General features: G+C 62.3%; 3 protein-coding genes across 9 annotated transcripts; 2 read left to right on the top strand and 1 right to left on the bottom strand.

The window, feature by feature from the left end:
* The first annotated feature begins 5,546 nt into the window (after positions 1-5,546).
* Positions 5,547-7,251, top strand: ERFL (ETS repressor factor like). The gene is made up of 3 exons (XM_085044620.1): positions 5,547-5,984; positions 6,604-6,793; positions 7,219-7,251. The coding sequence occupies exons 1-3, from the start codon at positions 5,656-5,658 to the stop codon at positions 7,249-7,251; spliced, it is 552 nt and encodes a 183-aa protein (XP_084900746.1). The 5' UTR covers positions 5,547-5,655.
* A 1,689-nt stretch (positions 7,252-8,940) lies between these two features.
* Positions 8,941-22,547, bottom strand: ARHGEF1 (Rho guanine nucleotide exchange factor 1). 7 transcript variants are annotated; one of them, XM_085044743.1, is made up of 33 exons: positions 22,488-22,547; positions 22,107-22,155; positions 21,583-21,666; positions 21,380-21,493; positions 21,013-21,111; positions 20,889-20,931; positions 20,520-20,625; positions 20,307-20,447; positions 19,758-19,787; positions 19,555-19,657; positions 19,397-19,478; positions 19,256-19,294; positions 18,855-19,028; positions 18,683-18,779; positions 18,240-18,251; positions 17,883-18,014; positions 17,492-17,676; positions 16,699-16,845; positions 16,520-16,602; positions 15,940-16,065; positions 15,370-15,484; positions 15,175-15,275; positions 14,155-14,232; positions 13,456-13,531; positions 13,197-13,364; positions 12,381-12,468; positions 11,897-12,004; positions 11,489-11,547; positions 10,926-11,072; positions 10,501-10,668; positions 9,890-10,047; positions 9,427-9,489; positions 8,941-9,351 (listed from the first exon to the last, which is right to left on the bottom strand). In XM_085044743.1, the coding sequence occupies exons 2-32, from the start codon at positions 22,131-22,133 to the stop codon at positions 9,433-9,435; spliced, it is 3,147 nt and encodes a 1,048-aa protein (XP_084900869.1). In that variant the 5' UTR covers positions 22,134-22,155; positions 22,488-22,547; the 3' UTR covers positions 8,941-9,351; positions 9,427-9,432. The 7 variants fall into 7 exon arrangements, 6 of the variants coding, with proteins under 6 accessions (XP_084900869.1, XP_084900868.1, XP_084900871.1 ...); XM_085044742.1 differs by having other exon boundaries at positions 8,941-9,489; XR_014847522.1 differs by lacking the exon at positions 8,941-9,351 and having other exon boundaries at positions 10,501-10,696.
* Positions 22,548-22,572: 25 nt separating this feature from the next.
* On the top strand, positions 22,573-25,444 carry CD79A (CD79a molecule). The gene is made up of 6 exons (XM_085044748.1): positions 22,573-22,728; positions 23,104-23,247; positions 23,987-24,427; positions 24,499-24,617; positions 24,949-25,017; positions 25,113-25,444. The coding sequence occupies exons 2-6, from the start codon at positions 23,139-23,141 to the stop codon at positions 25,224-25,226; spliced, it is 852 nt and encodes a 283-aa protein (XP_084900874.1). The 5' UTR covers positions 22,573-22,728; positions 23,104-23,138; the 3' UTR covers positions 25,227-25,444.
* The last annotated feature ends 902 nt before the right edge of the window (positions 25,445-26,346 follow it).

Raw genomic sequence — 26,346 nt, 5'->3', positions numbered from 1 at the left:
CTCGGTATCCCCCCGGAACCCCCCCGGACCCCCGTGGACCCTCCGAGCACCCCCTGATCCCACCCCGCCCCACCCGGACCCCCCGAGTCCCCCAAAACCGCGCGGTGTCCCCGGGACCGTCCCCGCCAGCCCGGGATCTGGCGGGGGTCACCCTCTTGCCCCACCGTTTGTCCCCCAGTCTCAGGGCGTGTCCCCCGATCTCGGGGGGTGTCCCCCCGCTGTACCGGTGGGGTCACGCGGCTGTCCCCTCCCATTTATCCCCCTAATTTCGGGGGGCTCATCTCCCACCTTTATTCCCAAATTTTAGGGGGTTGTTCCGTCTTTCTCCCCTTTATTCTCCCCTCCGTGTTCCCTCAGCTCCGGGGGCGACTCCCGCTTTCCCCCCGCGTTTGTCCCCCAATTTCGGGGGGGAGGGGGCGTCACTCTTTCCCCCCCCCGTTTATTCCCCAATTTCGGGGGGCGACTCCTCCTTTTTCCCCCTCCCAGGCGTGTCCCCGGTTTTGGGGGGCTCTCCTCGGTGTGCACCCCCTCCAAACGCGTGTCCCCCGATCCCGGGTGGGTCCCCCCGCTGTCCCCCCCTCCCCGGAGCCGCCGAAGCCTCAAATCAAAAGCGGCGTCAGGACTAAAGTGGCTCCAAATGAAGAAAAATGGAGCCGGGGCCGGAACGCGGCGGCTCCGGGACCCCCGGGACCCCCGGGAGGGCTTGGGGGGGGCTGGGGGGGGTGGAAGGACTTCGGCGTCGCCATCGCGACCCCCAGGACCCCCTAAAACCCCTGGGGGGGGTTTGGGGGCGGCACCGGGATCCCTGACGGGGTTTTTGGGGCGTCTGGGTACTGCAGAGGCACCACCGGGACCCCCGATGGGTTTTGGGGGGCGGCACAGGACCGCTGGGAGAGGTTTTGGGGAGGGGGCTTTGGGGAATTTGGGGGCGCACCGGGACCCCCGATGCGTTTTCTGGGAGCGGCACGGGGAACATGGGTGGGTTTTGGGGGTCTTTGGGGGCTCGGGGAGCCGCACCGGCATCATCGGGGCGGTTTGGGGGGTCTTTGGGGGCTGCATCGGCAGCACCGAGACCCCCAGGATCCCTGACGGGTTTTAGGGGGGCGGCACCGGGACCCCCTGAGAGGTTTTGGGGGTCTCTGGGGGAGGCTGCGACGGTGACACCCGGTGGGTTTTGGGGGTCTTAGAGTCGCGTGCAGCTCCTATGGAGCCCGGGGGTCGCCGCTCCCCTTTTCACACGACCACCGTGCGACCCCCCAACATTGGCGACCCCTCCTCACGCGCGTCCTGTCCCCCCCCAGCCTCATCCCCGCCGAATTAATCACCCGCTAATGGCTCATTAGTGAGGCCCCTCCCCCTCCCGCCCCCTCCCACCCCCCAGACCCCCCCAGACCCCCCCAGACCCCCTCCCAAATCCGCCCCCGGCCCCTCCCGGGACCCTCGGATTGCAAACAGCCCCAAACCCCCCCGAAATCGCCCCGAACTCGCGGCGCGCCGGGACCGGATCCACCCGCGGGCGGCGGCGCTTTGAAGTGGCGGCTCCGGGACCCCCCCGGGACCCCTCCCCACATCCCCGACCCTCCCCAAACCCCCCCGAAACCTCCCCCCGCCCCCTCCCGCTTCGTGCGCGGAGCTGCGGCTCCCGTGGATGTGTCCTGTGGAATCCCGGCCGCCGACGGACCCTCCCGAGCCCCGGAGAGGGTCTACATGGACCCCCAGCCCCCCGGAGAGGGTCTGCATGGACCCCCAGCCCCCCGGAGAGGGTCTACATGGACCCCCAGCCCCCTGCAGAGGGTCTGCATGGACCCCCAGCCCCCTGCAGAGGGTCTGCATGGACCCCCAGCCCCCTGCAGAGGGTCTGCATGGACCCCCAGCCCCCTGCAGAGGGTCTACATGGACCCCCAGCCCCCTGCAGAGGGTCGGGATGGACCTCCGGCCCCTATAGATGGGGGCAATGGACTCCCCACCCCTATAGATGGACTCCCGACCCCTATAGATGGTCTGGATGGACCCCCGAGCCCTATAGCTGACCGGGTGAACCCCCCAGCCCCATAGATGATGGGGACGGATCCCCCCATATCGGGCACAGGGTCTATATGGCCCCCCCACCCTACAGACGGTCTGTACAGCTCCCCCCCAGCGCTCTATCGGCCCGCGCTGTTTACGCTATTAATGACTATCCATTAATTATCAATTAATTATTATTAATTGCTCCCCTCCGCCGCCCTTTATTCCTGGCGCGGGGTGGTGCCTGTAGAGGAACGTATGGGGGGCTGTGTGGGGCTGTAGGGGCTGTATGGGGCTATGGGGGCTGTATGGGGCTATAGGGGCTCTATGGGGCTGTGGGGGGCTCTATGGGCTATGGGGGCTCTATGGGGGCTGTATGGGGCCTGTGGGGGGCTGTATGGGCTGTGTGGGGCCCTCAGGGGCTATAGGGGCTGTATGGGGCTATGGGGGCTCTGTGGGGCTATGGGGGCTGTATGGGGCTATGAGGCTGTAGCAGGGCTGTGGGGGCTGTGGGGGCTGTATGGGGCTATGGGGGCTGTATGGGGCTATGGGGGGCTTGGGGCTATGGGGGCTGTATGGGGCTGAGGGGGCTGTATGGGGCTAAGGGGGCTGTATGGGGCTATGGGCTCTGGGGCTATGGGGGGCTCTATGGGGCTGTAGGGACTGTATGGGGCTGTGGGGGGCTCTATGGGGCTATGGGGGCTCTATGGGGCTATGGGGGGCTCTATGGGGCTATGGGGGCTCTATGGGGCTATGGGGGGCTATAAAGCCCTATAGGGCGGTGTACCTCCCATAGACCCCTAAACCCGCCCTATAGACCCCCCCAGTCTCCTCCTATAGACCCCCAACTCCCCCAAATCCCACGTGAAGACCCCCAAACCCTCCCCAAACTCCCCAAGCCCCCCTCGCTCCCTCCTCACCCCCCCGGCCGGTGCCGATCGCGGTGGATCAAAGCATCCCCATTGATCCCCCGATCGATCGGGGCCGGGGGCTCCGGGGGGGCTCCGGGGGGGCTCGGGGGTCCGGGGGGATCCTGGGGGGGTCTGGGGTGAGGGGGGGTCTTTGGGGGGGGGTCTGGGCTCGCTGCCATCGCCGCGGGTCATGAAACAACGAGGCCGCGCGGGCGGTAATTGGGGCTCATGAATAATTCATGAACGGGGGAGGGTCGTGGGAACGGGGGAGGGTTTGGGGTCTGTGGGGGCTGGGGGGCAATAGGGTTTGGGGGTGTAGGGGTGACTGGGGTCTGTGGGGACGTTTAAAGGGGCTTTAGGAGTGTTTTGGGGTGTCTGTGGAGGGCTTTTGGGGTCTACGGGGGGGTTTGTGGGGATTTGGGGTCTATAGAGGGGCTTGGGGTGTTTGGGGGTCCATGGGGGGTTCGTGTGTGTTTGAAGGGTCTACAGGGGGTGTGCAGGGGGTGTTTGAGGGTCTGTGTGTTTAGGGGGTGTCTGTAGGTGTGTGTTGAAGGGGTCTGTACATGTACGGGGTCTGTGTCTATAGGGGGTCTGTGTGTGTTTAGGGGGTCTGTGTGTGTTTAGGGGTTCGCTCCGTGTGTTTGGGGGGTCTGTACATGTAGGGGGTCTGTGTGTGTTTAGGGGTCTCTCTGTGTGTTTAGGGGGTCGCTCTGTGCGCACAAGGGGCTGTGTGTCTATAGCGGGTCTGTACATGTACGGGGTCTGTGTCTATAGGGGGTCTGTGTGTGTTTATAGGGTCGCTCTGTGTGTTTAGGGGTCGCTCTGTGCCCACACGGGGCTGTGTGTGGTGCAGCTGTTTGTATAAGCAGTCTGAGTGTGCACAAGGGGGGTTCTGTCTATAGGGGATGTGAGTCTATAGGGGATCTGTGTGTGTAAAAGGGGTTTCTGTGTACATATGAGGGGTGTGGGTATCAGGGCTGCGTGCCTATAGGGGATGGCTGTTCGTATAGGGGCTCTCTGTGCCTATAGGGGAAGGCTGTTTATATAGAGGCTCGCTGTGCCTACAGGGGATGGCTGTTCATATAGGGGCTCTCTGTGCCTATAGGGGCTCTCTGTGCCTATAGGGGATGGCTGTTTATATAGGGGCTCTCTGTGCCTATAGGGGATGGCTGTTTATATAGGGGCTCGCTGTGCCTATAGGGTCTCGCTGTGCCTATAGGGGATGGCTGTTTATATAGGGGCTCGCTGTGCCTTTAGGGGCTCTGTGCATATATAAGGGATGTCTCTGTGTATATAGGGGGTCTGAGTGTACATAAGGGATGTGTGTGTTTATATAAGGTCTCTGTGTGTATATAAGGGATGTGCGAGTCTATAGGGGAGGTCTGTCGGTACATAAGGGGGTCTGCGCTCCTTCAGCGGGGTCGGTGTGTCTGTATAAGGGCTCTCCGTGTGTCCATACGGGGTGTCCGTGCCCCTGTAGGGGTGTCCGTGCCCGGCGGTGGCCGCGGGCCCCAATTCCCAGCGCGGGTCGTTAACGCGGCGCGATAAAAAAAACCCCAAACCCACTTGAAAAGCGGCGAATCCCGAAATCCCAAATAACGAGGAACCGGCTCCGCTGCCGGGGGGCACCGGGGGGGAGGGGCGGCGGGGAGGGAGGGAAAGGGGGGCTGGGAGGAGGGGAAGCGCGGCCGTGGCCCGAAATCCACCCCCATGCCCCTAAAGCTGCCCCTATGTCCATAAATCCTCTCTAATTCTCACCCCCGTGCCCCCAAATCTGCCCCATAATCCCCACTCTGTGCCCCTATGTCCGTAAATTTCCCGAAATGGGCCCCCGTGCCCCTAAATCCCCTCCCGTGCCCCTAAAGATGCCCCCAAATTCCTCCCCGTGCCCCTAAAGATGCCCCCAAATTCCTCCCCGTGCCCCTAAAGATGCCCCCAAATTCCTCCCCGTGCCCCTAAAGATGCCCCCGGATTCCTCCCGTGCCCCTAAAGATGCCCCCGGATTCCTCCCCGTGCCTCTGAAGCTCCTCCCGTGTCCCTAAATCCTTCCCGAATTCCACCCGTGCCCCTAAATCTGCCCCAGTGTCCGTAGATCCTCCCCTAAAGCACCCCCGTGCCCCCAAATGTGCCCCACTTGCCCCTAAATCTCCTCCACCCCCTAAAATCCCCCTCTGCACACCTAAACCCACCCCAAACTCACCTTGAAATCCCTCCCTGGACCCCCAAATTCACCCCAAACCCTCCTAAATCCTAATAATCCCTGCCTAGCCCTCTCGGCAGGTGTGACGCCCCGCCATGGACTGTACCTGTGTGTCCGACCTGCTCCTCACCGCCCCCGTGCCGGCGCTCTGGACCCCAGGTACCCCCCGGGACCCCGGGCGGGGAGGGGGACACACCTGGGCACACCTGCGACACACCTGGGGGACCCCACTAGGGTCACGGACACATCTGGGACACACCTGGGACACCCCCCCGGGGTCATGGACACGGAGGGGACACAGCTGGGACCCCACCGGCCATACCTGGGGACCCCCGGAGCCATGGGAACACCTGGGGACACACCTGGAACCCTCAAATCCCGCCCCACGTGGGATCTAGGTGATGTTCCTCAATGTCCCCGCAGGGCACGGGAGGGGACACTGCTGTCCCAGGAGGTGTCACCGCTGTCCCCGCTGTCCCCGCAGGGTTCGCGTTCCCCGAGTGGGCGTACAAGGCGGAGTCGAGCCCTGTGTCCCCAATGTCCCCAATGTCCCAAACCTCCCCAACACCCCCAATATCCCCAATGTCCCCAACACCCCTGATGTCCCCAATGTCCCCCGCTGTCCCCGCAGGGTTCGCGTTCCCCGAGTGGGCGTACAAGGCGGAGTCGAGCCCCGGCTCGCGGCAGATCCAGCTGTGGCACTTCATCCTGGAGCTGCTGCGGCAGGAGCAGTACCGCGAGGTCATCGCCTGGCAGGGCGACTACGGCGAGTTCGTCATCAAGGACCCCGACGAGGTGGCGCGGCTGTGGGGGGTGCGCAAGTGCAAGCCCCACATGAACTACGACAAGCTCAGCCGCGCCCTCAGGTCACTCTGGGGACATTGGGGACATCTGGGGACATTGGGGGTATTCAGGATATTGGGGGTGTTTGGGATGTTGAGGACACTGGGGACATTGGGGACATTGGGGACATTAGGGACATGCAAGTGCAAACCCCACATGAGCTACGACAAGCTCAGCCGTGCCCTCAGGTCAGGGGTGACAGTAAAATGCTGTCCTGGGGACCTCCAAAGCCACCCCGGGATCCCCAGAGCCATCGGGAACGTGGGGCGCACTGGACACTGGGGACACTGGGGACATTGTGGGGACATTGTGGGGACGCAGGGGCAGCCCCACGTGAGCTACAAGCTCGGCCGCGCCCTCAGATCAGGGGGACACCGAAGCCCCCGGGGCTACTGGGGGACACTGGTGGGCAGCGGGGCTGGGGGGCTCTGGGAGGTCCCGCAGGTGCTCTGGGGGGTCCTGGGGGGTCCTGGGGGGCTCCGGGAGCTACTGGGGCCATTGGGGGTCTCACGGTATTGGCGATACCGGCGGTGTTTGGCTTACTGGGAATTGCCATTGCGGACACCGGGCCGGACTGGGGCAGCCCCGGGCGGTTTGGGAGGGGTCGCGGGGGGTCCCAGCGGAGCTGTGCCCCCTCCCCAGGTATTACTATAACAAGCGCATCCTGCACAAGACGAAGGGGAAGCGCTTCACGTACAAGTTCAACTTCAGCAAGGTGGTGCTGGTGAATTACCCCCTGCTGGAGCTGGGCGGGGGCGCTCCGCTCCTGCTGACCCCCGGGCCCTGCCCCGCCGCCACCCCCGGCCCCGAGTGCGCCCCCATCACCCCCGAGGTACGGCGGGGAGAAAGAGGGGAGTGGTCTTCAGTGGGGCCCGAGGTGCTGGGGGGAGCTGCGGGGGCTCTGAGTGAGGTATGGGGGAGAATTGGGGAGGGGGCTTCAGTCAGAGCCGCCCCCCAGGTACCGAGGGGAAACTGGGGAGGGGGTCTTCACTCGGAACCAGCCCCGAGGCCCTGGGGAGAAACTGGGGAGGGGGGCTTCGTTCGGAGTCATCTCTGAGGTAGCGGGGGGAATTGGGGAGGGGTCTCCAGTCAGAGCCACCCCCAGGCACCGGGAGGAAATTGGGGAGGGGTCTCCAGTCAGAGCCACCCCTGAGGTACCGGGGAGAAACTCGGGGGGCGGGGGGACTCTGAGCGACATACGGGGGAATTCGGGAGGGGTCTCCACCGGGATCCCCCCCCCCGTATCGGGGGGCACAGGGAGGGTCTCCCATGGCCCCCTCCCCACAATAACCCCCCTGGCCCCCCAGACGCTGCAGTCGCTGTTCTGCGCCCCCCGCCCCGCCGACCCGCCGGGGCGCCCCCCCCTCTTCGAGAGACCCCCCGAGGCCGAGAAGCTGCGGCTGGAGGCGGCCGTGCCCTTCCTGGGCTCCGGTGAGAGGGGGCTGCGCGACCCCCGAAATGCGAGCGGGACACCAGGAATGGGATCCTGAAACGGGCACGGGACTCCCAAAACGGGACCCCCAGAGCGGGCGGGCACCCCGGGAGTGGGACCCCAAAACAGCATGGGCTCCCAGATCGGAGCAGGGACCCCAAAACGGGCAGGGACCCCCAGGAATGGGACTGACGGGCGGGAAAAGGACCCCCAAAAAGGGGACCCCAAAACGAGCAGGGACTCCCAGATCAGGACAGGGACCCCCGGACGGGAACGCGATCCGGAAAACGGGGCAAGGACCCCCCAACACCCCCCTAAATCCAGTGTGGGCTCCCAAATCCACCCCTGGGGGACCCCAAACCCACCGGGGAGGACTCCTCAAACACGTGGGGGGACACCCCACCCCCCCTGAATGATCCCCCGTCCCAACAGGACCCCGAGCCGCCCCCCTGAAACCCCCTCCCCACTTCCCGCAGGTCTCTCGGGGTACTCGAAGGCTCCGGCGCTTTTGGGGGGGGGGAGCTACGGGCGTCCCCCCCTCCCCGAATACCCCTGGGGGTGGGGCTCGTACCTGCCGGGGGCTCTGCCCCTCCCCCCTCCCGCCAAGCTGCCCCCCCCCGCCGCGCTCTACCCCCCACCCTTCTACCTGCCGCCCCCTCCCCCCGCGCCCCCCGCGCCCCCCGCGCCCCCCCACGCCGGGGGGGGGACAGGGGCGGCGGGGGAGGGGTCGGACTCGGAGCTGGAGGTGACGGACGGGGGGGGGGCGAGCTCGGGGGACGAGGCCGAGACCCCCCCGCCCCAGAGCCCACCCCCCCCGCAGCCCCCTGCCCGCGGGAAGGGCCCCGCCCGCACCTGAGAGAGCCCCGGGGGGCGGAGGGCGGGGAGACCCCCGGGTGGGGGGGGCCCACATCCTGCCCCGACACCCCCTAAACTGGGGAGGGTCCCACGTCCGGCTCTGCCCCCCCCGTAAATTGGGGAGGGTCCCACGTCCGGCTCTGCCCCCCCCCGTAAATTGGGGAGGGTCTCACGTACAACCCTGACTTCCCCTAAACTCGGGGGAGTCCCACCCAGCCCTGAGCCCCCCATAGCGCGGGGGAAACAGACACTGGAGAAAGCCCGGATCGCCCCCCGCTCCCACCCCCCAAATTAGGGGATCCTCCCCCAAGGACAAACCCGGCGGGGGCTCCACCTCCCCCCGCCCCCTCCCCATTTCCAACGCTGATTTTGGGGAGGGGGCGACTTCGTGCCCCCTCCCCTTTTTAGCCCCCCCCACTGGAAGTGCAATATGGTTGTGCCCCCCCTCCGTGGCCCCCCGCTTGTGTCGTCGTGATGGAGGAACGAACCCCCCCCCCAAAAAAGACCCCTCCCCAAATTCCTGCGGCTCTGCCCTGTAAATATCCCCCCTGCTGCCGCCCCCGGCGGCTGCTCAAGCAATAAAAGACCCCTCGCTCGGCGTCGTTTTATTTGGGGGGGTGGTCTCGGCCTGGGGGGGTTCCCGGTGGGTTGTGGAGGGGACCCCGCTCTCAACCCCCACAAAAACCCCAGCGTGGCGGAAGCAACATCGAATTTATTTGGCATTTTCCCAAATTCTTTGGTTTTCCACCCAAAATTGGGGGGGGTGGGAGCGCCGGGGGAGGTGTTTAGTGACACCCCCCCCCCCAATTTATGTACATCATCCCCCACACCCCCCAACAGCTAAAACTGGGGAGGGTCTCCTCCCCATATATATAAATTTATATAAAATGGCAGCAAATGTATAAAAACAGAACAGCATGGCGGGGGGGCACAGCGGGGGATCCCCCCAGAGCGGGGTGAGGGTGAATCTCCCCCACCCCAAAATAAAAAAGGAGGAGGGGGCGTGAGGACCCCTCCCCAAAACCATCGGGCCCGGGGCTTGTCGCCCTCCGGTGGAGCATCCTGGTACTGCAGCCGCGAGCTGAAGCGGGAGGCGAATCCTCCTGGGGGGAAAGGGGAGTCAGGGGGGGCGCGGGGAGACCCCCGGAACCCCCAAATTCAGGAGAGCCCCTCCTCACGTGCTCTCATGTGAAGAGGCTGCGCTTGGCCAGGAAGAGCTGCCAGTAATGGTCCTCGATTTCCTGGCGGGAAGGGGGGGAGGTTACTGGGGGGTTCCCCACACCCCCTTTTGGAGGGAGAGGCAAGACCCCCCCACCCCCATTATGGGGGTCCAGACCTTCCCGGCTCCACTATCGGGGTCCCTACACCCCTTTTTTTGTGGGGCAGAGACCCCCACAGCCCCTCTTTATGGGATGATAGATCCCCCACCCCTTTTGGGGTGTCTTCACACCCACTTTGGGGAGGGTCAAGATCCTCACCAGCCCTTTTAGGGGTCACAGAGCCCTACAGACCCCCACAACCCTCCCACAGTCCCCCATAAGCCCCCCAAACCATGCCCTGGATGCCCCAAAAATCCCAACCCCACCAATATTCCTCATTGGGAGCCCCCGCGCCCCCCCGGGGGTCTCGCACCCCCCTCACCTTGAGCCCCCTCAGGCTCTCCTCCAGTGCTCCCAGTTCAGCCCCCAGCCAGGCTGCTGGGCCGGGGGGGAGCCCCAGCCTGGGGGGGAGGCTCTGCTCAGGACCCCCTCCCTCGGGCAGCCCCCCCAGAATGCCCCAGGGGCCGTTGGGGGCTCCCCCTGGGAGAGATTGAAAGGGGAGATCACACTTTGGAAGTTAGGACCACCTCCCCAAATTCTGGTGCTCCCCTTCCCCGGGAGCCCCTTTCCTCGACCCCCCTCTTTTCCTCGGCCCCCTCCCCTTTTTTGCCCCCCCATACCTGCAGAGCCCCTCCTTTCCACGACCCCCCCGATTTCAGTGCCCTCCCCTGCACGTGGCCCCCCTTTCCTTGTCCCCCCGCGCCCCTGACCTCCTCGTATTGCCCCCCGACCCTTTTTGCCCCTCAACCTCCTCGTACCCCCGACCCTTTTGCCCCTCAACCTCCTGTTTGCCCCCGACCCTTTTGCCCCCTGACCCTTTTTGCCCCCCAACCCTTTTTGCCCCCGACCCTTTTTGCCCCCGACCCTTTTTTCCGTACCTGCAGACCCCCCGCCTTTCCTCGCCCACCCCCCAAATTCGGGAGCCCCCCGCACCTGCGGCCCCCCCCTCGGGGCGCTCCCCGTCGCTCTCGGCCCCATCTCCCGCGTGTCTCCGCTCCTGCTCGGGGGGATCCCCGCCGGGACCCCCCAAATCCTGCTCGGGGGGGAGGGGCGCCTCCCCGGCCCCCCCCTCTGCCCGCAGCAGCTGCCGCAGCGCCGCCACTGGGGGCACAGCAAAGGGGCTTGGGGGCTTTGAGGGGGGATTTTGAGGGGTTTTAGGGGGAGTTTTTGGGGGGTTGGGGCAGTTTGAGGGGTTTGGGAGTGTCTGGGTGAGGTTTTGGGTGGGTCGGGTGGGCTTTGGGGGATTGGGACGGTTTGGGTGGGATTTGGGGGTGTTTGGGAGAGTTGTGGTGGTTTTGGGGTGTTTTGGGGGGGATTGTGGGTTTCAAGGGGGTCCCAGCTGTCTTGGGGGGTCTCACCTCTCTGCAGGGCAGCGTCCGCCAGCCCCCTCCCCTCGGGGCCGCGGGGGGTCCTGGGGAGCCCCCCCAGCCCTCCCCTCTCGGCCTCGCGTTTCTCAGGTTGGCCCCCGAATTCGGTGCCTTCCACAGCTCCGTCCTTCTCCCGCTCTGGGGGGAGCGAGCAGGGGCTGAGACCCCCCGGGACACCCCAAAAACACCCCTGGGAACCTCAAAACCACGCGGGACATGCCAAAGCCCCCCACGACCCCCAAACGCCCCCGAATTTGGTGCCTTCCAGATCTCCGTCCTTCTCCCGCTCTGCAGGACCCTCTTGGGACACCCCAAAGTGCAACCCAAACCCTCCCAGGAACCCCAAAAACCACCCAGGAACCCCAAAACCATCCCTGGGACCCCCCCAAACCTCTCCTGGAGCACCCAAAACCTGCCCAAACAGCCCTCAGGACATCCATCCCCCCAGAACCCTCCAAATTGGGACCCTCAGAACCCCCCGAATCCCCCCCAGATCCCCTAAATCTCTCTCCAAGACCCCTAAAACCCAGACACCCCCCCGGCCCCCCACTCACCATCCAGGGGCAGCGACTCCTTCAGGGCTCCCCCCCCGTTCTCAGAGGACTCCCGGTAACTGGGAGGGGTGAAGGGTCAGCAAAGAGACCCCAAAACCCCCCAAATCCCCCCAACCCTCCACAAAATTCCCCCAAAGGCCCCCTGGGTTATCTGGGGAGGGTGGGGGAGATTTTGGAGGGGCTTTGGGGGTGTTTAGGGGTGCTGAGGGGGGCTCTGGGGGGAGCTGGGGGCTGGGAGTGGCTCGGGGTGGGTTCGGGGTGGGTTTTGGGGGGTGTGGGTGGTGTCTGGATGCATTTTTGGGGTTGTTTTTTTTGGTGTTCCACTCTCTCCGAGCGGCCCTGCGGATGTTTGGGTGGATCTGGGGGGTCTCTGGTTGGATTTTTGGGTTTTTTGGGGTTTTTACTCACTCCAGGTGGCCCTGGGGGCTGTGTCCCCCCCCAGCCCGCGCCGCCTTGGCCCGGTGGGACGCTGGCAGCTTGAGGGACCCCGCGGTGTCACTGATGATGCTGCACCAGCTGGGGGGTCGGGGGGGTCAGGACCCCCAAAATCCCAAACCAGACCCCCCAGCCATCGAATTCTCCCTGGGACCCCCCACAGTCCCCCCAGGGATGCCCAAAAAGCCCCCCAGGACCTCCCAAAAAAACCTCATGACCCCCCAAGCCCCCCAACACCACCTCCAAAATCCCCAAAACCCCCCAGGCACCCCCAATCCTCCCATCAGAAACTCTCAGACCCTCCCAGGACTTCCCAAACCCCCCCAGACCTCTCCTGAAACACCCAACCTCTCCCCAGATGCCCCACGGGACCCCCCAGCTCCCTCTCCAGGACCCCCAAACCACCTCAGGACCCCCAAACACCCCCCTAGGCCACCCAGAGCTGCCCCCTCCTCACTTTTTCCTCTCGGAGACACTCTGAGCCACCAACTCATAAATTTGGGCCCCGTTTTCCCAACTGATGATGACGTAAAAGGCCTTGTGGTCTGGGGGAGGAAGGGAAATTCGGGGGGTCAGGGGGTTTTGGGGGAACCCTGTGCTGGGATCCTCCCAAAAACCAGCCCAGGATCCCCAAATCCAGCCTTGAGTGGCTCAGAGTGAGACCTTAGCTCCTAAAATCAACTCCTACATCCCAAAACCGAGGTGGGCACCCCAAAAACAACTCCTACACCTCAAAACCAAGTCCTGAACACCCCAAAACCATTCCTGTGTCCCCAAAACAAACCCAGAGTGACTAGAATGAGCCAGAAGTGCCCCAAATGAGCCCAAACTGAACTGGGCTCTCCCCAAACCGAGTTCTACACCCCAAACCTGACGTGAGCAATCCAGAACCAAGATGAGTATCCTAAAAACAATCCCTACACCCAACACCAGCCCCTGTACACCCTACACTCCACTCCTACACCCCCCAAAACAAGCCCCAAGTGCTGCCAAATGAGCCTGAACTGCACCAGGCTCCCCCAAACTGAACTGAACTCCCTCAAAAAGAGGTGACTACCCCAAAACCAAATCCTGCTTCCCAAAAGAAACCCTCCTGCACCCCAGAAGGAGCCCCTAAAACCCCAAAATCATCCCTAATGCCCACCGATGAGCGCAAACCGAACCAGCTGCCCCCAAACTGAACTGAAATCACTCAAACCAAGGCGAGCACGCCAAAACTCACGGCGAGCCCCCCAAAAACAGCCTCTGCCCCCCAAAAGGAAGCTGCCCGGACCTGTGGCCACCTCCCGGGTCATGGCTGAGCGCAGGCGGATGACAGGGCTCAGCATCTGCTTGCCGTCGGGCGCCGGGGCCAGCGTCCGGCTGTGGCAGCGCAGCACCAGCCGCTCCTCCTGCCGCTGCAGCAGCACCAGCAGGTCGTCCAAAAGCAGCACCTGCACCTCTGCGGGGGTCCCCAAAATCCAGGTGGGGTCGGCTGGGGGGTGGCAGGCACCTCCCGCCGGACCCTCGGGGATCCCCCGAAATGTGCTCACCCACAGCCTTGTCGCGGGTGACGCGCCACGTCAGGGGTCCCTCGTGCACCAGGGTGCGCTTGGTGATGTCCGTGTTCTGGGGGGCATTTTGGGGTTTTTGGGGAGGTTTTGGGGGTTTGCCGGGGCCAGGGAAGGGTTTGGAGGGGGTTTTGGGGAAATTTGGGTGCGTTTGGGGAGGTTATGGGGGGGAATCTGGGGGAAAGGGGCCCCCCCTGCACCAGGGTGTGCTTGGGGATGTTGGCGTTCTGTGGGAGTTTTGGGGGATTTCGGGGTTTGGGTGGGGGGGCAGGGAGCAGTTTGGAGGGGATTTGGAGTGGTTTGGGAGTGATTTGGGGGCGGTTTGGGGGTGACTGGGCTGTCATTGTGAACCAGGCTGTGCTTGGTGAAGTTGGTGCTCTGGGGAGAACTGGGGAGGCTTTGGGGGCATCAGAGGGGTTTGCAGGGAACAGGGAGGGGAATTGGTGGAATTTGGAGGGGATTTGGGGGGAATTTGGGAGGATTTGGGGGGAATTGGGAGAGGATTTGGGAAGGACAGAGAGGGGAATTGTGAGCTTCAGGACAGGATTCGTGGGGATCTGGGATGTTTGGGGTTGTCAGAGTGGTGAAACTGCGGGGGTTCAATTGGGGATTTGGGGGGCTTGGGATGTATTTGGGAAGGGTCAAGACTGTGGATTTGGGGGTCCTGGGACCCCCAATCACCTTGAACTCGCTCAGCAGGGGGTCTGTGCTCTGCTTCAGGTTGGAGAGGTCGAGGCGTCGCTGGTAATCCTTGAGCTTCTGCGGGGGCAAGGGGGGAGTTTGGGGCATCCCGGGGGGATTTTGGGGGTCCCAAGAGGTTTGTGAGAACCAGGGGAGGATTCCGGGGGTCCCAGAGGTTTGTCCCAAGGGGACTTTGGGGATCCCAGAGGTTGGTCCCAAGGGGATTTTGGGGTCCCAGAGGTTCCCAAGGGGATTTTAGGGTCTCAAAGGTTGGTCCCAAGCGGATTTTGGGGATCCCAAAGGTTGGTCCCAAGGGGATTTTGGGGTCCCAAAGGTTGGTTCCAAGGGGATTTTGGGGTCCCAGAGGTTCCCAAGGGGATTTTAGGGTCTCAAAGGTTGGTCCCAAGGGGATTTTGGGGTCCCAGAGGTTGGTCCCAAGGGGATTTTGGGGTCCCAGAGGTTTGTCCCAAGGGGATTTTGGGGATCCCAAAGGTTGGTCCCAAGGGGATTTTGGGGTCCCAGAGGTTTGTCCCAAGGGGATTTTGGGGTCTCAAAGGTTTGTCCCAAGGGGATTTTGGGATCCCAAAGGTTGGTCCCAAGGGGATTTTGGGGTCCCAAAGGTTGGTCCCAAGGGGATTTTGGGGTCCCAAAGGTTGGTCCCAAGGGGATTTTGGGGTCCCAGAGGTTCCCAAGGGGATTTTAGGGTCTCAAAGGTTGGTCCCAAGGGGATTTTGGGGTCTCAAAGGTTGGTTCCAAGGGGATTTTGGGGTCCCAAAGGTTGGTTCCAAGGGGATTTTGGGGTCCCAAAGGTTGGTCCCAAGGGGATTTTGGGGTCTCAAAGGTTGGTTCCAAGGGGATTTTGGGGTCTCAAAGGTTGGTCCCAAGGGGATTTTGGGGTCCCAGAAGCTGTTTTAAGGATGTGTGACGCGCCGGCGCCCTCTGCTGGTGACAGAGGGTCATTGCAGGTAGTGGATCCTGCCGCGGATTTGGGGCGATTTGGGGGGATTTTGGGGGTCCTACCATGAGGTTCTCCATGTCCCGGACCTCCTGGTTGACGTGGTTGAGGATCTGGCGACAGCACTCAGCCGCCTGCTCCACCTTGGCCCGCTCAGCTGCAGCTTCTGGGGGTTTTTTTGGGAGGATGAGGGGTTCAGAATGGGGTTTTTCTGGGGTTCAGGTGTTTTTGGGGTTCAGGGGGGTTTTGGGACTCCTCACCTGTGCATTTGGTGATGCTGAGCAGCAGCAGGGGGTACTTGGTGAGCCTCTGCATCTCCGTGGGAATGATGTCCTTGAGCTGCAGCCGCCGGCACCGGGGTCGGCTCTCGGCCTCCTGAGGGATCCCAGATGGATTTTGGGGGTGGTCCCAAGTTTTGGGGGGTACTCACGGGTTTTGGCTACCCGGGCTGTATTTCTGGGGTCCTCTAGAGGATGGTTCTGGGGGTCCCAGGGGGTCTTTTTGGGTTACCTCGATGAATTTATTAAACCTTGTGTCCTTGAGCTGACCACCCAAGTCCCCTCTGACCCCCCAAATTACCCCTAAAATACCCCCAGTCCCCTCCTAAATATTTTGGGATGCTCAGAGTGTATTTCTGGGGTCCCTGGGGGTATTTATGGGGGTTCTGGGGATGTTTTTTGTGTCACGGGGGGGTTTTGGGATACCTGGGTGAACTGATTAAACCTCATGTCCTTGCGCTGATCCCCAAAATCCCCCCCTTTAATCCCTCCCAGATTTTTTGCGGTGCCCATGGGGTGATTTTGGGGTGGTCTGGGGGGGTTTTGGGGTACCTGGATGAACTGGTTGAACCTGGTGTCCTTCCTCTGCTTGGCCTTGAGCTGCTCCAGGGCGAAGCTCTGTCGGCTGCAGAACCGCGCTGAGATCTTCTGGAACCAGCTGCCCTCGGTGCCCTCGAACTGGGGGGGTAAAGGGGCCCCCAAACCCCGGGGGGACCCCAAAATTATCAGTGAGACCCCCAAGGCTCAGGTGAGACCCCCAAAGTCATGGGGGGACCCCCAGAACACGTGTGAAATGCCCCTGAAATCACAGGTGAGACTCCAGAGTCAAACACGAGCCCCTCGCACTGACACGGATCCCCAGACTCACAGAAGCCCCCCACAGCCTCTCCATTTCCACCCCAAGACCCCCAGGCCCCCCAAACTCCCTTGAGTTCCCTCCAAGGCCCCAGACCTCCCGAAACTCCCTCAAAGCCCCCAGTCTCCCCCTGACCAGCAGCACATCCCCAACCCCAGCAACAATGGACCCAAGACCCCACGGGTGACACCTCCAGGGACCCTTTGTTTTTGTCCCCAAGACCCCCCAACCCCCCCATTTCCCCATGGACACCCCAAAATGCCTCTAAAAACCCACCCTGGCCAGCAGCACATCCCCAATCTCGGCGATGATGAAGCCGCTCTCCTCCCGCAGCTTTTTGAGGCTGTCGAGGAACAAGGCTGGGACACGACAAGGGGGGTTACACCCCCTCAAAAAAACCCCGAAATTCCCCCGGGGGACCCCCCCAGATCCCCCCCCAGACCTCCCCGACTCACTGTGAACTTCCACGAGATCCTCGAGGCTTGGGAAGATGTTGGAAAGCTCCTGCTCGTCGAAAAACCCCTCGCGGAGCATGGGCTGGTAAAAGAGCTCCAGCAGCACACGCAGCATCCGCACGTGGGCGTGTTCCGTCAGGAACAGCTCTGCAACAGGGGGTTTGGGGCATCTTCGGGGGTCCTGAGGGGTTTGGGGGGCCCGGGGGGGGACTAAGGGTCTTTGCGGGGTCCCTGAGGGTGTTTGTAGGGGTCTCAGAGGGATTTGGGGGTGATTTAGGGGTGATTTGGGGAGCTCCAGCAGCTCCCTTGGCATCCAGACATGCTTGTGTTTTATCAGGAACAGCTCTGGAACGGGTGGGTTTGTGGGGTTTGGGGGTTTCTGAGGGATTTGACGAGGTCTGGAGGGTCCTTGAAGGGTCTCTGAGTGATTTTGGGAGGATCTCAAAGGGATTTTGGGGCATCTCTGTGGTGATTGGTGGAGCTCCATCAGCTCCCACAGCTCTGCCTGGAGCAGCTCTGGAGGGTAATTTGGGGGGTCTTGGAGGGGCCCTGCAGGGGCTTGAGGGATCCCTGGGGGTTTCTGAGGGTGGCAAGTTGATTACTGGGGTCAGTTGTGGGGTTCCCCTCACTGCTGATGACTCCCTGGCCCTGCACCTTGTCTGGGACAACCAGCATTTGGGGGACTTTCAGGGTCCTGGTGGGTTCAGGGGCTGTTTGGAGAGGTTTGGGGGGTCCCGGGGGGTCTTGGGGGTGCGAAATCCTTTTCTGGGGTCGTTGTTGGGGTTCCCCTCACCGTTGATGACCTCCTGGCGCCGCACCTCGCGCTGGGGCAGCCTGAGGAGGGCGTCGGGGGCCGCGAGCTCCCGCCAGGCCGGCGGCTCCTGCTCCAGCTCCGGCTCCAGGCGCGGCACAGCCTCCTCAGGCTGCCGAGGCAGAAAGGGCGGGGGGTCCCCCCCCCCGGGCCCCCCCGGCTCCAGGCTGGGGCAGGAAAAAGAGGAGGGGGTCAGGGAATCTGGGGGGAGCACCCTGGGCAGCCCCCCAGTGTCAGTCCCATGGGAGGGGATTGCACGGGGCTGTCCTGAGTGACCCTCCCGCTACAAACCCCGGGGGGTGTCCTGTGGTGACTCCCCCTCCCCAAAATCCCCAGCTGGGGGTCCTCTCCCCGAGACCCTCCCCCGACCTACGTGGGGGGGGCTCCCTGCAGGTCGACGTTGCTGCGGGAGCGCGGCGGGGCCTGGCGACCCCCCCCCAGCCTTTGGGAGCGGCGTCGCTCGGGCACCCGGAGGCTCTCGGAGCGCCCCAGCTTCCCGGGAATCCTGAGGGGGGGCCCCAAAAAAGCAAAAGAAAAGGGGGGGGCACAGACAGGACAAGGACGGACACAGAAAGGCGGGGGGCATGCAAAAGAAAGGGAGGGGAAGGGGATGAGTGATTTTGGGGGGTCCATGCGGGGATGGGGGGGTAGGGGAAGTACTTAGCTGGTTAATTTGGGGGGGGGCAACGCCGAGCTCCCCCCAGGGTCATGCAAGGGGGGGGTCACCAACCTGAGGCGGCGTCTGGGGAGAGAATTAATTTGGGGAGGGGTCCCAGCTCCCAGAAGCATCCGGGGAGGGGTAATTTGAGGTGGGGTTAATTGGGGTGATGTGTCTCAGCTCCCAAAAGGCTCGGGGGGGTTAATCTGGGAGGTGGTTTAATTGGGGAGGGGGTTCATTTGGATGAGGGGTTTCATTTTGATGGAGGTATTAATTTGGGGGGTATTTAAGGGGTTAATCTGGGGAGTGGGCTAATTTGGAGAGGACTTTAATTTGTGAACGGGGCTAAATTTTGGGGGGTTAATTTGGGGGAATTACTTTATGTGTGGTAATTTGGGGAGAGTTAATTTTGGTGGGAGGATAACTTGGGGAGGGGGTTACCTTGAGGGTGGGCGTTTGGGGAAGACAATTGGGGTTTGGGGGAAACACCCTCAATTTGGGGGAGTCTCACTCACCTCTCGCTCTCAGCCCCCTCCTCTGCCGGGTGATGCTCTCCTGAAGAGGGCTCCGGGGGAGATTCCCCCAATTCTGAGGGTCCCTGGGGGTCTGGTCCTGTGTGTGAAGCAGGGTTAGGGTGAGGTGGTGGGGCAATGAGACCCCCACCCCCCAGAAAAAGGCACCCCTCACCTGGTTCAGCCTCGGCGCTGTCCCCGCCTGGGGGAGTCACGGCGATGGCCAGGCTGGGGGAGGGGTCGGGGGTCCCAGCTGTGCCCCCCCCACCTCGGGGGGGGCGGGAGGACCCCCCCTCAATGCGCTCGGCCCCCCTCAGGCCCCTCCGTTCCGGGTGGGGGAGCTTTTCGACTGGGGGGGCAAGGGGAAGGTCAGGTGAAGCCCCCAGGGCTCCCCGCGAAATCTCTGCGGAGTTGTGAGTCCCCCCAAAACTGAGGAACCCCCATGTCGAGTATAGGTGTGTGGGAGAATTGGGGGAGGCTGAACTGAGCCCCCCAGCGTGGGGGGGTGGTTAATGGGGTGGGGGCTGAGCCCCCTCGGGAGGGGTAGGGATAAATGGGGTGGGGGTCCAGGGGTACCTTCGCCCTCGGGGCCTTTGCCTTGCCTGAACTCGGCACCTACGAAACAAAATGTGGGGAGGGGGCAAAAAAGGACACGGGGGTTGTGCAGAAGGTGGGGAGGTGTCTCCCAACCCACCCCCCCCGTAGCCCCCCACTCACTGTGGGCATCACGACCCCAAAGAGCTGCCCCAGGGAGGCTGAATCCCTTCCGGCCCTTTCCCTGGGGCTCCTTCCCGGAAATCTGTGCGAAAAGGGAGAGTCAGCAGGGGTCTGGGGTGGGTCAAGGGTGTTTGTGGGAATTAGGGGGGTGGTCTCACCTTTTTACGGAAAAAGTTGGATTTGGATTTTTTGGCGTCGCCCCCCTTGGTTTTCACCCCCAGGAACTTCATGTAGGTGGTGATGGCGGTGAAGATGGCAGAGCTGGGGGGGATTTTGAGGGAGATTTTGGAGTCTGGGGGTTGCCCAAAACCCGCTCAAAACCTCTCGAGTGTTCCCAGTTCCCACAGGAGCATCCCCTCACCTTTTTTCCTCATCCGAAGAGATGGTGAGGCTGCGGAGGGAGAGGAGGGTGATCTCCAGATTCCACCTGAGACTCCCCAAAATTCCATCTGAAACCACTAAATCCCACCTGAGACCCCTCTAAATCTCATCAGACCCCCCAAATCCTGCCTGAGACCCCTTCAAATCCATGGATTTGGAGAGTTTATATGGATTTGGGGAGGAGTTATGCAATTATAGGGGGTGATTCCATGTATTTGGGGGGGCTTACAAGGATTTTGTGGTTTTTTTACAAGGGTTTGGGGGGCATTACATGGATTTTGGGAGGGATACATCCAAATTTGGGGCGGTGCCACAGATCTGGGGCCGTTCCCCAGATTTGGGGGCGTTCCGTGGATTTCTGGGCGGTGCAAACGCACAGTTATGGAAAAATTCGCAAGTATTTGGGAAGCCGTTCCCACGGATTCCAGCGGGATTTCAGCACCCCGGGTGGTGAGTCCATGGATCCACGTGGGATCACGGCACGCATCCCGGGGGGCCACCCTGTGACCCGAACCCCCTCCCCACTCACTGCATCTCCTCGAGCCGGGCCAGGAGCTGCTCTGCCAGCTGCTTTTCCTTCGATTCAGATCCCGAGGGATCCCGGGAACGGCTCCACTCGAGCTCCGACAGCTCCTGCTCTCCCGGCGTCATTCCCATCAACCGCTTTGACCTGGGGGGCCACCGAGCGATTGGTCGCCCAAACCCCCCCAAAATTAACTCCCCCTAACCCCCCACTCCAGACCTGAAGTCTTCCAGCTGCCGGGAAATCTCCGGCTCCTGGAAGTTCTGGATGTCCTGCAGGAATCGCCGCTGGGTCTCCTCTGACAGCAGCTCCGGGCGGGTCCGTTCTGAGGGGCAGGCGGCAGTGGAGACCCCTCCCCACTTTGTAGCCCCGTCCCCACGAGGGGTTTTCGGGGTCCCCAAAGCCTCCCCAGCTCCGGGAGCTCGGGGAGTTTCCGGTCCCAGCCTCGTTTCCGGCAGAGTTTCCTGAAGGGTTGGGGCAGGGGGGGTGGGAAGCGGGGATAGAGGCCCCCCGAAAAAGAGGAGGGGGTCGTGGAGGGGGCTTTGAGGGGGGTTTGAGGGTCTCACAACCCCTCGTGGTGTCACTCACCCAGTTCAAACTGGACGTGGTGTGGGACGGGCACCCGCAGGAGCTGTCAGAGTGGGGGGTCAGGATTTGGAAACCATTCCTGGGCTGGGGAGGGGTCTGGGACGGGTCTGTGGGGGTCTCTCACCCCTGCCTTGTCCAGGAACGAGTGGCAGAATTCCAGGAATTGCTTCTTAGCCTCCTTGGGGTTCATCCTCCTCAGCATGTCCACGTGCAGGTAGCAGAGCTGGGGGTTGAGAAGGTGTGGTAACCCCCTCCCAAAAAAACTCCAAACCCCCGCAAAGCTCCCCCAGACCCCCCCAAACCTTCCCCCTCCCCTATTTTACCTCAGCTCCAGCCCCTGCCAGCGAGGAGGGGGGAACAGATACAAGAAGTTACTCCAAGGGTACAGCCTCCCACCCTTGGGTGCCCCCCCCCCGGGAATTTCTCCCTCAGGACCCCCCTCAGATTTTGGGGGGTCTCTGTGGGGTCTGGGGGCTCCCTCCCCATCTCACCACCGGGCAGGAATCGAACTGGAGCACGACGTGCTGCAGGAAGGCCATGAGGGACAGCGGGTGCTGCCGCAGCAGCTCCAGGCTCTGGAATTGGCTGTTCTGCTCCTCGGGGGTCTGGGGAGGGGGCGCGGAGGGGCAGCGGGGTCAGGATTTGGGGGGCGGAAAGCCGGGGCATTCTCCCAGGGACCCATCCCCACACTCACGGGCTCGATGTCATTCTCGAAGTCCTCATCCTCGGCGCCGATGATGGCAGCGGCTGGGGGGCCACGGGCACCTGTGCAGGGGGGCTTGGGGGGGGAGGGGGGATTTGGGGGGCTCTGGGGGGCGTTGGTGAGATCCCCCAGACCCGCCGGGATACCCCCAGGACCCCCGTGACCCCAAGGCTGAGACTACAGGACACCAGAGACCCCCAGACCGCCGGGACTCCCACGACCCCGGAGACTCCCAGGACTCCCTCAGAACCCCCAGATCCTTGAGATTCCTAAGACCCCCAGAAAAGACATCTTGGGAACCCCCGACCTCCCCCAGACCTCCAAGACCCCCCAGAGTCCTGTGATCTTGGGAACCCCGGGACTCTAAAATCCCAGATCCTTGACTCCCCCAACATCGCGGGGTCCATTCCCCAAGGTCCTGCGGCCCCCGGCACCGCCGAGACTCCGGGACTCCCCATGACCGCGGGGTCTCTGGGGGTCTCCGAAGCCCCCCAAGGTCGGGGGGCACGGCTCACCCCATTAAAAACCTCTTCCGGCTCCATCCTGCTCGCGGGAGGGCTCGCCCTGCGAGGAGTTTGGGGGGTCTCAGGATTTGGAGGGGTCTCAGGGGTTGTGGGGGGTTTCTCCCTCCCCCCGTCCCCGCCGCGGTTTTGCGGAGGGGTCGCGGCTGGGGAGGGGGCGGCGCCGCTAGCCAAGCGGCTCCCGTGTCGCACAAAGGGCCCCATTCAGATCGGGGCGGGGTGAGGGGGGCAAGGGCGGACCCCCAAAAAAACCTCTTCGGAACGGGGGACACACATGGGAACGTAGGGGTGGTGCGAAGGCAACTCTGGGGGGGTTGAGGGGGAGTTTGGGGATGACCCAGCGGCCCCCCTGCCCTCTCCCCCCCTCCCACGTACCTGTTTCCGCGCTGGAGAAACGATCCAGGAAATGGGGGGGGCGGGTCCGCCGGGGGCGGGTTTGGGGCGGGTTTGGGGCGGAAAAAGGCGTTTCCCGGGCCGGACACAAAGCGCGGCTCCGGCGCTGCCCGAGCGGCCGCAGCTTCCTGCGGAAAGTGGGGTGGGGCTGCGGCCCCCCCGGGTGACACACGGACTGCCCCTCGGAGATGGGACCCGCGGAACTGCCCCGGGAACTCCCCAGGTGACACACGGGTCCCCCCACGGGGTGTGAGCCTCGGACAGACCCCGAAGTGCTCTCCACTCCCAAGCTGGAAACGCCCGTGACTCCGGGACCCCTTAGAGCACCGGGAAACCCCCAGACCCAAACCTTGACACCCAAGGCTGAGAACCTCCAGACCCCCGGACCCAAATCGTGAACCTCGCGGTACCCCTGAAACCCCCAAACCCAAACTGTGACATCCCACTAGTGAGACCCCCATACTCCTGAGACCCTAGACTCAAATCCCAGCACTGAGACCCTCAATTCCCCAGTCCCCCACACTGATGTCCCAGGGGATTTCGGAGGGGGCTATAGGGCGTGCCCCTTAGCCCGGCCCCCCCATTTCCTTCCCCTTAGGGCACTGGGGCGAATCTCCTGCAGGGCCTGGGTGGATGCAGCTGATGGCAGACACTCCTCAAATCCGGGGGGCTCCCCCAAAACGGGGGGTCCCCAGCCCCCTCCTCATCCTCAGCCTCCTCCTCCTCCTCCTCCTCCTCCCAGGTATTGCCTGGGGAGCTTGGTTACCGGAGTTTGGGTCTGGGGGCTTCAGGGCTCTTAGGGTTTGAGTTTGGATCTGGGGGATTTTAGGGGTTCTGGGCTTCTCATTTCTGGGATCTCAGGGTTTCGGCCTGGGTCTTTCAGAAGTTCCAGGCTCTCAGGCCTTGGGCCAGGGGGTCTCTGGGGTCCCAGGGATCCCAGGACTTGGGTCTGTGGGTTTCAGGAGTTCCAGGCTGTCAAGGTTTGGTCCTGGAGTTTTCAGGGTTTCTGGCATCTCATTACTGGGGTGAGGATCTCAGGGGTCCTGAGGATCTAATTTCCGGGGTCTTGGTTGTTGGGTCCGGATGTTTCAAGACTTCCGGGGTCTCAGGGTTTGGATCTGGGCATCTCGGGGGTCCCACTGGTGCCCAACCTTCCCCGCTGCAATGGGTGTTCCCCAGTGGCCCCCCCATGGCCACATGGACCCTCGAACCAGCCAGTGGGTCGCTGGGGGACCCCAAAACCATCGAGTGCTTCCCTCTGGCCACCTGTGCCAGCCTGTCCCTTGGGACCCTCCCTCGGAGCTTCCTGTCCCCAGCAGGAACTGAAACGGGGGTGCAGGGTTGGGGAGGGGCTGCGGGGACCGCCCGGTGTCACCTGCAGAGTCCCTGTGTGAGACCCCCAGCCATGGGTGGCCCAGGGTCCGCACTGACCCCCCAGCAGGGTCACTGCCCCTCGATGACCTCTGCTTTGTCCCCCACAGGTTCCAAGTGCCAGACGTCGGCCTATCCCCCGGTTCCCCCGCCGCACTTGGACCCCCAAGACCCCCTGGCTGTGAACACCACCCCTTGCTCTGGTCCGTTCTGCAACTCCTGGGGCGATGTCCACGTGTGGCCTGGGCCCACCTCCCGCTCTGGAGCCCTCGGGGACCCGCTGACCATCGAGTGCCACTTCCAGGCACCGCCAGGTGCCAAGGTCACCTGGCTCCAGGTGTGTCCCCAGCGCTACCGCGGTGACACCTGGAGCTGCAGCTGGCCCCAGGAGGTGCTGGTCAGGGGTGGGGGTCTCGAGGTGGGTGGGGAGGGGAATCTTTCCACTCTCAGCTTCCGGCGCCTGGAGCACAATCACAGCGGGCTCTACTTCTGCCGTGTGGAGCATAAGAACGTGGCTGCAGAGTCGTGTGGGACTTTCGTGAGGGTTTGTGGTGAGTGGAGGTGTCTTGGGATGTTTTTGGGGGTTTTTTTGGGGCTCTGGCTAACCCACCTGGTCCATCAGAGCCTGTGCCAGTGCCGTTCCTGGACCTGGGGGAGGCTACCAAGAACAGGATCCTGACGGCGCAGGGAGTGCTGCTACTGCTCTGTGCTGCCGGGCCGGGGCTGCTGCTGCTCTTCAGGGTGAGGAGGGAGCAAGAAGGGCGACTCCTACCCCTAATTCCTGGTCTGGTGTCCCCAGTTCTGTTCCCGGTGTCCCTAATTCCAGTTCTGACAACTGTAATTCTTTTTGTTACCCATAAACCCCCTTCCCTAAATATCCCCGACAGCCTTAATTCTCGCCCTGGATATCCCCCAGTCTCCCTCTGTCACTTGCAGTTTCCCCTCTGCTACCCCTAATTCCCCCTGGAGGCCCCCAATTCGCCCCCATCACCCCCAATCCCCCTCAATTCCACCCCAATCCCCCCGGGTGTCCCCTAAACCTCCCTGTACCCCTTTTTTTCCACCCTCCCAGAAGCGCTGGGCCAACGAGCAGCTCTCCCAGATCAAGAAAATGTCCTGTGAGGAGGAAAATCTTTATGAGGTGACCTGGGGAGGGATCCCTGGGCCCCCCTAAAGATGGGCTGGGGGTCCATCACCCCCAAACCAAACCCCCTACCCTAATTTCCCTCTCCACAGGGGCTGAACCTGGACGAATGCTCTATGTACGAGGACATTTCCCGGGGAGTCCAACCCACCTACCAGGATGTGGGAACCCCCCCCACTGCTGACAGCCTCCTAGAGAAACCCTAAAGACCCCCTGAAGAAGGGCAGGGTCCCGCAGGACCCCTCCCCAAAGCCTTGTGTGCTCCCTCTCTCCCCCTGTCCCAAAGGCTTTGCTTTTGTAACCCAAGGCTGCGCTGCTCGCCCCTCTTCAAATTAAGGTGATGATGGTCTGGGGGGATATTGGGGGACCCCTCCTCACCTGGACCTGATAAATTGCTAATAAACCATTAATGAATCTTTAAAAAGTTGCGAACAAGTTATGAGGACGAGGCGTCTGTTTTCCCCCATTATCCCAAATTTCCCCCATCAAGCCAAATTTCCGATTTCCTCACATTTTATGCCATTTTCCTCATAATCTCCCCCCATTTAATTCCATTACCCCCCATTTCCCCCATTATCCCGAGTTTTCCCCCATTTAATCCCATTACTCTCCATTTTCTCCTTTGTCCTATTTTCCGTCATCAGCCCCAACTGCAGCCCACGATGTCCCATTTTCTCCCACTACCCTGCAATATTCCCCCAGTTTTCCTGCACTATCCCTATTTCCCCTTTGTGCATCCCCATTTCCCCAATAATTTACAATTTTCTCTATTCTCCTATTTTCCCCCATATCCCCGTTTCCTCCAGTTCTCCCCCGTTACCCCAAATCTCCGTCATCGTACCGCACTTCTTCCCCTTGTCCTCTATTGTTCTGCCTAATTTTCCTCCTTTTCTCCCTTTCCCTAACCCTTTCCCTAATCGTTTCCCTAATTCCCTTTCCCCAATTCCCTTTCCCTAATTCATTCCCTGTCCCCAATTCCCTTTCCCTAATTCATTCCCTGTCCCAAATTCCCTTTCCCTAATTCATTCCCTTTCCCCAATTCCCTTTCCCTAATTCATTCCCTGTCCCCAATTCCCTTTCCCTAATTCATTCCCTTTCCCTAATTCATTCCCTGTCCCCAATTCCCTTTCCCTAATTCATTCCCTGTCCCCAATTCCCTTTCCCTAATTCATTCCCTGTCCCCAATTCCCTTTCCCTAATTCATTCCCTGTCCCCAATTCCCTTTCCCCAATTCCCTTTCCCTAATTCATTCCCTTTCCCCAATTCCCTTTCCCTAATTCATTCCCTGTCCCCAACTCCCTTTCCCTAATTCATTCCCTGTCCCCA

This window comes from Lichenostomus cassidix, unplaced genomic scaffold (assembly GCF_008360975.1).
Source record: "Lichenostomus cassidix isolate B80296 unplaced genomic scaffold, HeHo_3.0 HiC_scaffold_37, whole genome shotgun sequence".
Taxonomy (NCBI): Eukaryota; Metazoa; Chordata; class Aves; order Passeriformes; family Meliphagidae; genus Lichenostomus; species Lichenostomus cassidix.
The sequence above is the reverse complement of the archived record's forward strand: the minus strand, read 5'-3'. Positions and strand labels throughout refer to the sequence as shown.

What these genes read in the sequence shown, in the direction of transcription:
- ERFL (XM_085044620.1), top strand. Translation starts at nt 5,656, where the DNA reads ATGTCCCCAATGTCCCAAACCTCCCCAACACCCCCAATATCCCCAATG. An exon ending in AAGCTCAGCCGCGCCCTCAG is followed by an intron (nt 5,985 to 6,603) that starts GTCACTCTGGGG and finishes CCCCCTCCCCAG; the next exon opens with GTATTACTATAACAAGCGCA. An exon ending in GCGCCCCCATCACCCCCGAG is followed by an intron (nt 6,794 to 7,218) that starts GTACGGCGGGGA and finishes CGGGGGGCACAG; the next exon opens with GGAGGGTCTCCCATGGCCCC.
- ARHGEF1 (XM_085044742.1), bottom strand. Translation starts at nt 22,133, where the DNA reads ATGGAGCCGGAAGAGGTTTTTAATGGG. An exon ending in CCACGTCCAGTTTGAACTGG is followed by an intron (nt 20,626 to 20,888) that starts GTGAGTGACACC and finishes CCTGCCCCTCAG; the next exon opens with AACGGACCCGCCCGGAGCTG. An exon ending in CCAACTTTTTCCGTAAAAAG is followed by an intron (nt 19,479 to 19,554) that starts GTGAGACCACCC and finishes CTTTTCGCACAG; the next exon opens with ATTTCCGGGAAGGAGCCCCA.
- CD79A (XM_085044748.1), top strand. Translation starts at nt 23,139, where the DNA reads ATGCAGCTGATGGCAGACACTCCTCAAATCCGGGGGGCTCCCCCAAAA. An exon ending in CCTCCTCCTCCTCCTCCCAG is followed by an intron (nt 23,248 to 23,986) that starts GTATTGCCTGGG and finishes TGTCCCCCACAG; the next exon opens with GTTCCAAGTGCCAGACGTCG. An exon ending in GGCTGCTGCTGCTCTTCAGG is followed by an intron (nt 24,618 to 24,948) that starts GTGAGGAGGGAG and finishes CCACCCTCCCAG; the next exon opens with AAGCGCTGGGCCAACGAGCA.